Source organism: Neophocaena asiaeorientalis, unplaced genomic scaffold, assembly GCF_003031525.2.
Source record: "Neophocaena asiaeorientalis asiaeorientalis breed wild unplaced genomic scaffold, Neophocaena_asiaeorientalis_V1.1 scaffold180, whole genome shotgun sequence".
Classification (NCBI taxonomy): domain Eukaryota; kingdom Metazoa; phylum Chordata; class Mammalia; order Artiodactyla; family Phocoenidae; genus Neophocaena; species Neophocaena asiaeorientalis.
In genome coordinates this window covers 4372946-4387181 of record NW_020173697.1, presented here as the reverse complement: position 1 = coordinate 4387181, position 14236 = coordinate 4372946, and the positions used below count along the sequence as shown (strand labels likewise).

General features: G+C 39.5%; 1 protein-coding gene across 5 annotated transcripts in view; it reads left to right on the top strand.

Annotated features, from left to right (window-relative positions):
* The window catches only part of CLCN3 (Cl-/H+ antiporter 3), an 83308-nt gene that overhangs the window by 31668 nt on the left and 37404 nt on the right, over positions 1-14236 (top strand). Inside the window, exon 1 of one of the 5 annotated variants that reach the window (XM_024750509.1) lies at positions 3144-3301. The exons of 3 other annotated variants lie outside the window; for them this stretch is intronic. In XM_024750509.1, the coding sequence (XP_024606277.1) occupies positions 3223-3301 (79 nt within the window). In that variant the 5' untranslated portion in view covers positions 3144-3222. Of the gene's footprint in view, positions 1-3143; positions 3302-14236 lie in introns of those variants that run through there. One more of the 5 variants, XM_024750511.1, reaches the window with a different exon arrangement.

Sequence of the window (14236 nt, the reverse complement as noted above, 5' to 3'; positions counted from 1 at the left end):
GGGTTTTCCCTTTGTGTGAAAAAAAAAAAAAAAAAAAAAAAAACCCGCAGTGTGAGAGTTGTGAGTTAAGTTTTATTTGGGGCAAAATGAGGACTATAGCCCGGGAGACAGCATTTCAGAGAGCTCTGAGAAAGTGCTCCGAAGAGGCTGGGGTCAAGGTCAGTATATATGTGATTGTGGCGAACAGGGAGTACATGCAGTCAAGCACGTATTTTTTGCAGAAGGTTTCTGCTAGTCACGAGGAGCAGACATCACCAAGAAAGATTTTAGTGCTTTTCTAGATACGAGGAGATACAAGAATTGGACTCATAAAATCTTTTCCTAAAACTATCTATCTGAAGACCTGTTCTGCCTGTTTTCCCCAGAGCCCAGAGTGCCTGCCTCCTTCCTGCTCTCCACCCTGAACTCCTCTCAGGGGGTGCTGAAGGTCAGCAGCCGCAGCGGGTCAGGATTTGATCCTTGTAGAGGTAGATGGCAAGTGCCAATTTGTAGGTGACATGAGCATTCCCCTGCCCTGCACCACAGCCGTGCCTAGGAGTTATTGAATGTGTCTTCTGCTCTCTTTAACTGTAATTCAGCTTCTTAGTCTGATAATACCTAATCTGTGTCGAAGTCCTCTTCGGCCACACCTTCCAGTTTACCTCTTCCCTTTCTAAAGTGTAATTGGAAAGCACCTTAGCCTGAATAATAATTCTTTTATTTAGGAGAAAGTGGCAGCCATGGACCCCATAAGCATGAGAAATGTGTTCATTTCTGCAATTTTTTTAATTTTCAGATTTATCATTATAAAAGTAATCATTTATTTCAAAATTAAGTAATTGTTTAAAATTTTTAAACAATGTAGAACTTTATATAAAGTGAAAACTGAATGTACCATCATCCTCCCCACTTCCACCTCATTCCTTCCTCAGTGATAACTGTTAAGTTTGGTATATCTCATTTGAAACTTAACTCTATACAGATACATGACATATTATATATACATGCATACATATACAAATGTTTTGTTCTTTAAAAATATTCAAAACTTTTTACTTATGCTGCAAAACTTTTCTCTATGCAACACTGTCAATGTATTTTATAGGGGAGGTATTCTTCCCCTTCTAGTTAGTGTTAGCTAGCTATCATTTTCATTTTTCCTGTATGACCAAGTTGTAAATCAGGAAAAACAGGTTAAGAGAGTGCCTACAAATTACCAAGAAAACTTGTAGATAGCTTTTCATTTTATAAAAAGGCACAGTAGAGGGCTTGCCTGGTGGCGCAGTGGTTGAGAGTCCGCCTGCCAATGCAGGGAACACGGGTTCGTGCCCCGGTCCGGGAAGATTGCACATGCCGCGGATCAGCTGGGCCCGTGAGCCATGGCCGCTGAGCCTGCGCGTCCGGAACCTGTGCTCCGCAACGGGAGAGGCCACAACAGTGAGAGGCCCACGTACCGCAAAAAAAAAAAAAAAAAAGGCATGGTAGGATGTAAGTAGTATAAAAATTAAATTATTTATAAATGCCATATAGCGTATATTTTTTAAAAGTCTTATACTAGTAGAACTTAACACACCAAAGTACCAAAAAGGACCAAATTTATACTTAATTTAGCAAAGTTAGCTCTTTGTTTAAAAGTTCGCTTTCCTTGTTTAAAAAAATCATTTCGGGTCTTCCCTGGTGGCGCAGTGGTTGTGGACAGGGTCGTGCCAGGGCCGGGGGGGACCGGGGGGGAGGGTGGAGTTGCTGGGCTCTGACGCCTTTCTCCGTGCAGAAAAAAGAAAAAAATCATTTCCAAGAAAATTGGAAAAATACAGAAAATGGAGAAAGCCACCCATGGTCATTTCATAAATGTTAATAGCCAGAATCAGAATTAGATGGAATAGTCCTATGGCAGTAACTAGTCTATATTCCTTTCCCAGAACCTTTTCTCCCAAATCCCAGGTGGGATTTTATGAGAAAGTATGTCTTTCTGAGGTTCAAACTTTTTGAAATATAAAAACTTTATTTAATCTAAGTTTTACAAAGTTCCCAAATAACTAAGATGTACTAGACGAATAGAATTTCTCTCTTTACTGCCATCTGAGCCCTCTCTTGCCTTCTCTTGCCCCCAATTCTCATATAAAATCATTGAATTGGAGTAGACCTTAGGGTTGGCTCATTCAGTACTTAGGAAAACAAATTTTACAAAGCCTCTGAGTCCTGTGGAACTGCTTCTAATGAATAGCACAGTTATGATTAGTGGCATCGTCCCGCCATAGCTATTTCAGAAGGAGAATCTATTGTAATCACCTGAGAGGCAGCTGTAAAAGCTTGAACTCAGCTTAAATGAGCATCAGCTTTTTTTTTCTTTTGGTTGGAATGACAGTTTGAAACAGAGTTCCTTTATTTCTGAATTTCATAAAATGTCTAGCAAAGAGACAGAGTGCACTTCGAGACATATTTCACTAAAAGCCTTTTTATTTTATTTATTTTTTAGCACAACAAAAATCTTTGTGAGGTAGGAAAAGAAGTCAGGAGAGAGGAAATCTCCCACCCAGTACATACATCTCTTTTTGCAGTTTCACAACTAGCCAAGTTATTTACTTACGATGTTACGTTTCTTTCTCCTCAAACCTGGAATGTCTTACTAGCCAGTTCCTTGAAGGAAGGAAATAAGAGGCTGCTGAAGGGGATTAGTACCGATCCAGTTACTGAAATTTTGAATTCACAGTAGAAGTCCGCATTAGTACATTTTAGATAATTAGGAATAGGCTTTTAAACCTAAGTTTCCTGAAGCCTTTGGTATCTTCTAGGTCTTTATGATTCACGTGACGTTACCACCTACAAATTAGTATATTTTTACTGTAAAATCACACGGCCTTATTAGTGTCGCTCGCATGTATCTCCATTAGGAGTGAAAAGGTTCATGCGTTTTGGACACGCAGAATTTCCGTTCAGAGCTCTCTGTTGGAAACCGAGAAGTACGGTTTCTGTCGCCGTCCTGTGGTTGCCCCCTTGCTGTGGAAGCTGTTTGGTCTGTCACCCCCGGGCTTAGTCACCGTCACACGTAGCAGGGCCTGCTTGATGGGGAGGCGAGCCCGTCGCTCTGGCAACCGTGGCACCTTGGTGACGTCAGCCCGCGGGGCTGCGCGCGCCGACCGGTCGGGCATGGCGGCTGCCCAGCCTGCTGCGGCGGGGCTGCGGGGCGCGCGCGGGCGGTGAGCTCGCGAGCTTTCCCTCCGCTGTTTCTTGCGGACCTCCGCCATGGACGCCGCCTCCGACCCCTACCTGCCCTACGACGGGGGAGGAGACTGCATCCCCCTGCGGGAACTGCACAGGCGAGGTAATGCGGGCGGGCGGCGGGGCTGCTCCCGGGCCGAGGGTTCGAGGGCCTTGGAGGGTCCCGGTCCGGCTGTTCCCTGCGTGCGCATCGCGGCCGCCGTCACAGCGCGCCCCGGTCCTGCTGGGTGGCGCGGGCAGTGGCGCTTCTCCACCTTACTTCACACCGCGAAATCCGGTGCGTGTCCCCGTGCCATTGGATTTTAGCTGCTGCCGGTTACCGTGGAGCCCCTGCACCGTAACGTCAATTCCTAGGAGAAGCTCTTACCTGCCTTTTAGAACACTTTCAAATGGCAGTAGAGAGGAACACTGTTTTATACGAATATTTTTATTTAGCATGCATTCAGCTGATTAACTACATTGTCTTCCACAGGTATCTGGTAAAATTTTATATGATAAAAACATATGGGATCATTTTTACACATCAGAAAAAATAAGAGTCAGTAGTTTGTAAAAGACAGAAAAGCGCCCAGCATTCATTTAAGTCTTTCGGCAGGCACTGCCAGAAATGGTTACATGTTAATTAAACTGCCCTTTTTTCATTTTTCATAAACTGATTATTCTGGAAATAGACTGGCAGTTCTAGAAGAAAAACTGAACCTCAAGAAAAATCTCTTAGCTAGATGACTTCATTTATGAGCCACATTAGTTTGAATTTCCTGCATGATATTATGAACCCCTTTTGTGAGCAGGGAAGTCATGATTTTCCTGAGCATATTTAGCCTCTTATTTAAAACCTAGTTTGTATTCTGATAACACCTTTCTTTAGTATTAAGTTCCATTAGGATGAAAAATGGTAATATGTTTAACAGATACTTATTGGTTGGCTTGTGTCTTCTAGACAATATTTTAGGCTCTGAACAGTTGTAACATTATATATCCCATAGTATTCTGTTGTTAGCAAAAGCGTGCTTTTCAGATTTTGAGAAAAACTATATGAAGATCATGTTATATATTGTGCTTTCTCTTAGTTACCTTTTTAGTAAAATATACATATATATGTATATATAAATTATTTTAGAACATTTGGGGAAATACCTAAAAGCATAAAAAAGAAAATTAAATTTTCTCATAATCTTAGCACCTAGAATTGTTGGGTTTGTTTGTTTTTCCAGCTCTAATGTGTTCCTGTGCTTTCCTTTTTTTCTGTGTTCCCGTCATGCCTTTTCTGGTAGGGATTTCTTTAAACAGGAAGCAACCTGAATGAATGGTGACTGTTCAGATGTCACAGTATTTGCTAATCAGTAATTAAACTGTGTTTTCTTTGAGCTGTTTCAACTTCCGTTTGTTGATTTATAACAAACCAGAAGACCTGGGGTTGGGAAATTTAAATTCCCAGTGTTAGCCGTGGCAATCTTTGACATGACTTGGCATATGGACCCCACCTCTGTATAAGGTGTGCAAGTAATAAGAAGTAAGCCAAAGCTTATGTGCGAGTAGGCATGGTTCCTGGTTTGATTATTACTAAACTAGAAGCTTTTGGCTTCTATTATATTTTTACAAATAGTCCTTTAGGAACCTTGCTTAAGGTCTAAGTCAGTCCCACTCTTGGCAGCTCAGACGGGTTCCTTATCCTTTGACAAGACCTTCCTCAGCCAACCTAAGCCGTTTTGTTTGAGAGTAACACTGTGTCTTTGTAGTACAGGTCAGTTGGTTATTAGGCTCACTTGACCGTTCTGTAGCATCCTAGCATCTGTGGGTAAGAGGTTATTTGTGTTCCATAATTTATGACCTTTTCTGGCCATGGGTCAAAACAAAGGAACTGGAGATGTGGAGACAAGCAGTTAACATGAATCAAGAAAAAGAATCAGCTTCCCTGTAAGGACAAAATTGCAATGACTAGAAATATCTCTTGGGGCTGGAAAAGAGCGAAGAGGCAGATAACCCAAGTATAAAATTGTAAAGGATATCAGTGAAGGAAATAGACTGTTTACTGAATCCCTGAGTGCTAGGGTTAGGAATTACCTTTGTGGATAAATTAAATTTAATGCTCCTTGTCCAGGCAAGATGGTAAATATGACAGTTCCCACTTAAGTGAGTAATACAGAAACTAGAAATGGATGTAGATTAAAAAGAGAATTAAGGCTTCCCTGGTGGCACAATGGTTAAGAATCCACCTGCCAATGCAGGGGACACGGGTTGGAGCCCTGGTCCAGGAAGATCCCACATGCCATGGAGCAACTAAGCCCGTGTGCCACAACTACTGAGCCTGCGCTCTAGAGCCCGCAAGCCACAACTACTGAATCCCGCATGCCTAGAGCCCGTGCTCCACAACAAGAGAAGCCACCACAATGAGAAGCCCGTGCACCGCAACGAAGAGCAGCCTCTGCTCACTGCAACTAGAGAAAGCCTGCACGCAGCAACGGAGACCCAGTACAGCCAAAAATAAATAAATAAAATAAGTAAATTTATTAAAAAAAATAGAATTAGTTAATATATTGTTGATGGATTAGAAATTAATATGACATTTTAGAATAGTTATCTTTGGGAGTAAATTTCCTGTCAGACACTATTAAGTTCTTTCATAAAATATCTCTTCCATTTTCATTGGGGCGGGGGGAAGAAAACCTTTGGTTTATTTGCATTATTAGTTTTATACTTTGACTTTTTTCCTTATTTGTTCATGAAGTTTAGGTAGTTTGGAGGTTGAATTCTTTTTTATCCTAACAGGCCCTTATAAGTGCATTTGATCTTTGGGGCTTTTAGCATTATTTGCATATTGTTTCCTTTGAAGTTTGTGTTGAGCTCTCTTGTGTGTATAAGGCACTCTCAGGTGCTGTGGAGAACTGGTGGGAGTAGTAATGGTGATATTAATAAAAGTTAATACCTACACTGTTCTAATAAGTGCTTTACGTGTGTCAGCTCATTGATGTGTAACAAATTATTTTAATCCCTGTCACAGACTGTGAAGTAGGAACGGTTATAATCCCCATTTTCCTGTTGACAAGACTGAGATAAAGAAATGTTCAAGGGGCTTCCCTGGTGGCGCAGTGGTTGAGAGTCCGCCTGCCGATGCAGGGGAGACGGGCTCGTGCCCCGGTCCGGGAAGATCCCACATGCTGCGGAGCGGCTGGGCCCGTGAGCCATGGCCGCTGAGCCTGCGTGTCCGGAGCCTGTGCTCCGCAACGGGGGAGCAACGGGAGAGGCCACAATAGTGAGAGGCCCGTGGACCGCAAAAAAAAAAAAAAAAAGAAAAAAAAAGAAATGTTCAAGAAACGTCAGGATTCGGTGCAGATGATGAGACTCATAGTCTGATCGTGGAGACACACTGCTTTGCACTGTGTATGTCCCTGTGATAACTTGGCATGTGCAGTCTGGTAGGAGCGTAAAGAAGGCTTCCCAGGTTTACAGACAAACAAACAAAACCCCAAGGAAGCTAATTTCTCGTGAATGGTACAGACTGCATGTTCTGTGAGTCTGTTTTGGGGGGGTGGGGGGGTGGAGACCACTCTTCTTTTGACAAGTGTTATCAAAGTCGGCCGAGTTTCCACGTCCACAGGGGATTTGATACGCGTCCCTGGTGGGGAGGATAGGCTAGTAAGTGCTCTGATGGGACCAAGTGCCTAGTATGTTGTTCCCTGATTAGTTTTGTTGTGTCACTGGGTCGGCTAAAGGGGTCCTTTAGGAAGGTAGAAGAGTGCCAGATCCCAGAGGAACTTGAATGCTAGACTAATACTGGTCTTAGACCACAAGAGGTGTGGCTTTCTTTCTGAAATAAAGTTTGAGGTTTTTTTTTTTAATTTATTTAAAAATTTTTTTTGCTGCGCCGAGCAGCTTGCGGGTTCTTAGTTCTCTGACCAGGGAATGAACCCGGGCCCAGAGCAGTGAAAGCGCTGAGTCCTAACCACTGGACCACCAGGGAATTCCCAAGGTTTTTTTTTATGTTTTGTTTTTTAAAGCTTCTACCTGAAATCATTTCTTGACATCCATTAGCTCAGACATATATTTAAGTAAAGCTTTTTTCTTCCTATTATAATAGATGAATTTGTTCATTTTTATTCCCTCCTGAAAGTATCAGTAGTTAGCATTTTTTGCACGTTATTTGAAAAGCTAGGTGTTAGATTCTTATTGCCACAGGGACATTCTGTAGATTCTTTGTAAAATTATTTTAGGATTCGAGTCCTTATTGTACTTCTCTTACCTTTAATCTTCTAGCCAACTAGAAAATTAAATCTCTTCTTACAAATTAATTCATCTGATGTCAAAAAGTCTTTGTATTCTAAAATAATAGTATAAAACAAAGCCTGTCTTTAGATTTATTTTGCCCACAGTATATGAATTTAAAATCTTCAATTAAATGTGTTTCATATTACTATCTCTAGCTCTATTTTCTAAAATTAGCTGACATTTTTAGTATGATTAATTTTATACCATCTCATGGCTTGTTGTAAGTTAAAAATGCTTTGTGTTTCAAGATATCAAAACGTGAGCAGGTCTCTTGACACATAGATTAAGCTTGTGATTTTGGCTGTTTTCCCAGCATTCAGGTCTCTGTTTCGTGCTGACACGAGGCCACAGGAGACTGGTGGCTTAAACTGTATTTTAAAGTTTTTTGTTTTTTAATAAACAGATGTTTAATTCATAGTTTTTTGGTAGTTCTTTACAACCTTAACTAGATCAAAGATGGATTTGCCTTAGTTTGTCAATTTATTCCCTCCGCCATTTAAGAGAGCAAATTCCATGAATCTTTTTTTTCATGTAATCTGCAGATCATCTTATGTGCAGAGATAATAAATGAACATGGAACTTGTTTCCAGTTATACAGATGTCTTAATACCCACTTTATCATCCCTACCTAAGAATGTGGCTTTTTATTTTGGGGTGTCAGTAGAACAGAGAAGGAAACAGTGAGTTGGGTAATTTAGCATTGCTACTTACTGGTCCTGTATCTTCTGTCAACTTCTTTGCCATTTGGTTTTAATTTGCAAGGCTTTGCCATTTAACTAGGTGGCAGTTAAGTATGACTGTGAATGGCAGAACAAATTTAAAGAGTAAATACTTAATTTATCCAGCAGATGTCCCGTTGACCACCTCCTAAGTACCAGCACTGTGCTGTTACACTTAATCTTCCATTTGGAAATCTGCTGACACTCTGGGACTTCCACTATCAACTTACAACACTCACTTTCCCCTCCCTCACCAGGGTGACCATTCCTTATCAATAGGGTCACAGAGGGAAGAGAAAATCCACTGGGGACTAGACTTCCTGCTCTTAATACACAGCTGAAACTGGGCTGTCAGGGAATATGCAGAACTTTAGATTTCTGCCTGCCTTATTCCATAATTTAAAATAAAGGCATATATGTTTTATGTGTGTGTGATAGCACAGTAATCTGCCTATGAGCTTAAACGGCAGGGATCACTGCTCTCAAATCTTTTGAGATTGACCCCAGCGGTAATAAGCAATAGTCTTAGTAAACAAATATATACCTACTTTTGCATGTAGAGCTATTATTTGGATATTCCCCTTTGAGAAAAGACTTAGACTACGGAAGAAGTGTGATGGTGAAATTTACTAATAAATTAGTTCACTCTAAGGTGTAACAATTAAGTATTATTTTTTTGTAGCTCAGTTCAGCAAATATATATTGAGGCCTAGTGGGTGGGAATATAAAGGTTTTTATTTGTGGGAAAGCAGATAATTTCATTAATGTCTGTATTTCTCTAGTTCATTGTTTGTCAAATTACAGGTTTCAGCATGTTGGGTTGTGACAAATATTTAAAAAAAGAAAAAAAAGAGGAAGGAAGGAAACAGAAAGTAAAAATACCAGAGTATATGCCAAATAGTAAATATGCTAAACTTTGGTTTTACTTAGGTGCCTATCTGTATACTGTGTCAGTGAGAAATATTTCTTGCTGTGGGCCACCGTTAAAAAAGTTTGAAAACCAGTTTCTAAGTAAACCCCTGGAGGGGCAGTTGGCTCTGCTTCCTGTGCCTGAGATGAGTTTGGAACAACCTGAGGATGAGAGTGGGATGTGTAATTGTCACTGACCTCTGCTGAAGCACAGGGATGTGAGTGCTGGTACCAAAGCAGTGCCAGTGACAGCTTGTGCAGCAGACTTGTGGTCTGGGGCCAAAGGCAGAAAGGGCTGGTGATGGTGAAGGGTCGAGTTGTGTTAATTGTATGAGTGCTCAGTGCATGTGTGTAGTAGGTGTTTTGGGAGAAGGCAGCATCAACAGTCTTAACCTACTTGCAGAGCAACAAGCAAACAAACCGTGAAGCTATTTTTAGGCAGTACTCAGAGTGGTAAGAAATGCCTTTGGAATCAAACTACTTGAGTTTGAATCCATGTTCCACTACTTACTATATGGCCCTGGGCATATCTCTTAACTCTCTGTGCCTGCCTTTTCTAATTTGTAAAATGGAGATCGTAATACCTATCTCCTGGGGTGGTTGTGAGGATTAAATGAGCTAATATATATGTAAAGTGCTGAGAACAATGTCTAGCACACAGTAAGCACTCAATACATGTTAGTTCTTTTATTGTTAGTATTACACACAGTGTCTGGCCTCTAGGTGGGAACGATTATCTTAATTCTGATGTAGTCTGCTTTATCTGTTTTTTCTTTTGCCACCTGTGCTTTGGTGTTTTATCTGCAAAACCATTGCCTCACCCAAGGTCAAAAGGATTTACTCCTCTGTTTCCTTTTAAGGGTTTAATAATTTTAGCCCTTACATTTGGGTCTGTGATCCATTTTGAGTTAATTTTCATGTATGGTGTGAGGTAGGTAGGGTCCAACTTCATTCTTTTACATATAGCTAGCCCATTGTCCCAGCATCGTTTGTTGAAGATCCTATTCTTTTCCCATTGATGAAAATATTTCTTTAAATAATAATATAACCAGAAAACTACTAGAGCTCATTAAAGAATTCGGTAAAGTTGCAGGATGTAAAATTAATACGCAGAAATCTGTTGCATTTCTGTACACTAACAACAAAAGATCAGAAAGAGAAATTAAGGAAACAGTCCCATTTACCATCGCATCAAAAAGAATAAAATACCTCCGAGTAAACTTATCTAGGGAGGCAAAAGACCTGTGCTCTGAAAACTGTAAGAGGCTGGTGAAAGAAACTGAAGACAACATAAACAGATGGAAAAATACACCATGTTCTTGGATTGGATGAATCAGTATTGTCAAAATGACTATACTACCCAAGGCAATCTATAGATTCAGTGCAATCCCTATCAAATTACCAATGTTAAAATTTGTATGGAAGTACAGAAGACCCCCGAATAGCCAAAGCAGTCTTTAGAAAGAAAGATGGAGCTGGAGGAATCAGGCTCCCTGAGTTCAAACCATACTACAAAGCTACAGTAATCAAAACAGTATGGTCCTGGTAGAAAAACAGACATATAGATCAGTGGAACAGGATGGAAAGCCCAGAAATAAACCCATGCACTTATGGTCAATTAACAACAAAGGATGCAAGAATATACAGTGGAGAAAAGACAGTCTCTTCAGTAAGTTGTGCTGGGAAAACTGGACAGCTACATGTAAAAAAATGAAATTAGAACATTCTGTAACACCATACACAAAAGTAAACTCAAAATGGATTAAAGACCTAAATGTAAGACCAAATACTCTAAAACTTCTAGAGGAAAACATAGGCAGAACACTCTGACATATATCATAACAGTATCTTTTTGGATCTGTCTCCTAGAGTAATGAAAATAAAAATAAACAAATGGGACCTAATTAAACTTAAAAGCTTTAGCACAGCCAAGGAGACCATAAACAAAATGAAAAGGAAACCTACAGAATGGGAGAAAATATTTGCAAACAATGTGACTGACAAGGGATTAATCTCCAAAATATACAAACAGCTCATACAGTTCAATATCAAAAAAACCCACAACCTATTCAGAAAATAGGCAGACATTTCTCCAAAGAAGACATACAGATAGACAAAAAGCACATGAAAAGATGCTCTATATCGCTAATTATTAAAGAAATGCAAATCAAATCTACAGTGACGTATCACCTCACAATGCTCAGAATGGCCATCATTAAAACATCTACAAATAATAAATTCTGGAGAGGGTGTGGAGAAAAAGGAACCCTCCTACACTGTTGGTGGGAATGTAAATTGGTGCAGCCACTATGGAGAACAGTATGGAGGGTCCTTAAAAAACTAAAAATAGAGCTACCATATGATCCTGCAATCCCATTCCTGGACATATATCTGGAGAAAACCATAATTTGAAAAGATACATGCACCCCAGTGTTCATAGCAGCACTATTTACCATAGCCAAGACATGGAAGCAACCTAAATGTCCATTGATGGATGAATGGATAATGAAGATGTGGTGTATATATATATATATATACACACACACACACACATATACACAATGGAATATTACTCAGCCATAAAAAATGAAATAATGCCATTTTCAGCAACATGGATGGACCTAGAGATTATCATATTAAGTGAAGCATACTGGACAAAGAAAGACAAATACATGATATTGCTTATATGTGGAATCTAAAAAAAAATGTGATACAAATGAACTTATATACAAAACAGTAATATACCCACAGACACAGAAAACAAACTTATGGTTACCAAAGGGGGGAAAGCAGGGGGAATAAATGAGGAGTCCACCAGGGAAGCCCTACTCAATATTTTGTAATAACCTATAAGGGAAAAGAATCTGGAAAAGAATAGATATATATGTATAACTGAATCACTTTGCTGTACACCTGAAACTAACGTAACATTGTAAATCAACCATACTTCAGTACAAAACCCAAAACCAAAACAAAATAAATAACAATTTAAAAATTTCTGACAGATAATTTAAAAACTCTTTGTTTAGATTATAGATGTTAATAAATAATAAAGTTGTGTTTACATAGGTATGCTTTTGTGTCTGGGGAAAAAATAAACAAGGCAAAAAGTCCTCTTATCAATAAAGTTATTTTTGCAAGAAAGCTGCAAACCAGTTACAGCTCATTGGATAAATTTTCCTACTTGCTGAGGTATTGATATTTTAGTGTTAGTGATATTTGAACTATGAAATATTGTTGGTGGTATTTAAATTATATGAAGTCCATTTTATGGAAAGGTTGGTCATTGGGCATACATTTTATTTTATTTTTTAATGGTATTTCCTTTTTTAATATATTTACTTATTTATTTATTTATTGGCTGCATTGGGTCTCTGTTGCTGTGTGGGCTTTCTCTAGTTGCAGCGAGCAGGGGCTGAGTTTCCAACTCAGGCTTTTGAAACCCATGTAAAAGGCAAAGTCTTAAAAGCCAATACCTTTGAGTTGTAAGCAGTGGGTTTCTGGGTTTCAAAATGTTTTAAGTAAAAAAGAGTTTCTGCAATAAGCCTTGGATTGAAAAAAGAACAGATGAAGAAGCAATTCTACACAGTTACATAAGGTTTGTGGGAGAAGCAAGGAGAGGGAATTGAGTAAACAAGAGAGTTTAAAATAGTTAAACTGGCAACTGGTTTCAGCTTTTAATATTTTATACAAGAAAAAAAGATAAGATCTAGTTAGCCACATTTATTTATAAGCTTTTAGCATATTTTCATTACTCAACATACTTTCTAAAAACCATCTCATGTCATTAAATGCATATGCATATCATTTTCAAAGGACTTCAGACTACTATAACTGTTGTGATGTACTGTATCATTTAGGTTAGTTTGCATTAAAAACAGTATATACAATGAACATACGTGTACCTAGTCATCCTCTTTTCCAATTAATTTTTAAATTTTTAATCTTTTTCTTGTTATTAACTTTTTTTCCCACAGTGAAAGAAGCCACAGTGCTGAATGTTGTTTTCTGTGTTCTGCTGTGTGTTTCTTTCCCTGTGGTGGTGGATGTTTCGGGAATTGGTGGGGAACACGTGTGGAGAGGATGAGGAGATCGTGTCGGATAAGGAACCTGATGAGTAGTATTTCCAAAAGGTGTCCTGGTGCGTCTCTGCTACTGTCTCCACAGATAGATCAGTGAGAACTGCACATGCTTTGAGAAATGGGAGGTCCAAGTAAATCATGTCATTTTGTGTTCATGCACCTATAACAAGAGTTTTTACTGAGGCAAAGAGAGGCCTTGTCGGGGAAGTGCGGCCTCACCCCTTTATTTCATCCTGTCGACCTCTTTGTCTTCTGGACAGAGAACAGCTTTAGGAAAGTCATGTTATAATTTTCTAATTAACCAACCCTTAAAATAATATTTTAGGAAAGAAAGAGAGATGCGCTTAACATATGAGAGAACTTTAAAATTTATTATTTATTTATTTATTGTTGCAGCACGTGGGCTCTTCGTTGTGGCGTGCAGGCTCAGTAGTTGTGGCATGTGGGATCTTAGTTCCCTGAGCAGGGATCGAACCCAGGCCCCCTGCATTGGGAGCGCGGAGTCTTTTTATTTTTTTTTTAATAAATTATTTTATTTTATTTTATTTATTTTTGGCTGCATTGGGTTTTCACTGCTGCGCACGGGCTTTCTCTAGTTGCGGCGAGCGGGGGCTGCTTTGCTCTGTAGCATGTGGGATCCTCCAGGACCAGGGGTCGAACCCGTGTGCCCTGCATTGGCAGGCGGATTCTCAACCACTGCACCACCAGGGAAGTCCGGGAGCACGGAGTCTTAACTGCTGGACCACCAGGGAAGTCCCACGTATGAGAGAACTTTGATTTGTGCTTGTGGCATTACCTGCAAGGTATGTGCTACATTCATGCATAAGGTGAAGTGGAGAGGGGAAGCTGGATAACTTACACAGTTGCTTCTAAGAATTTTATTAACACACAAATATAATTTATTTGTGTTCATCTCATTTTATCATATGTAAGTTAAACTTTAAACGAATCTAGGTTGTAGTGAACTATACACAAAGAAATGATAATTAGGAACATTTAAAAACCATTGTTATTGTTAGGAAACATAATACCTTTAAAATTACTCGTACTGTGGGATATATA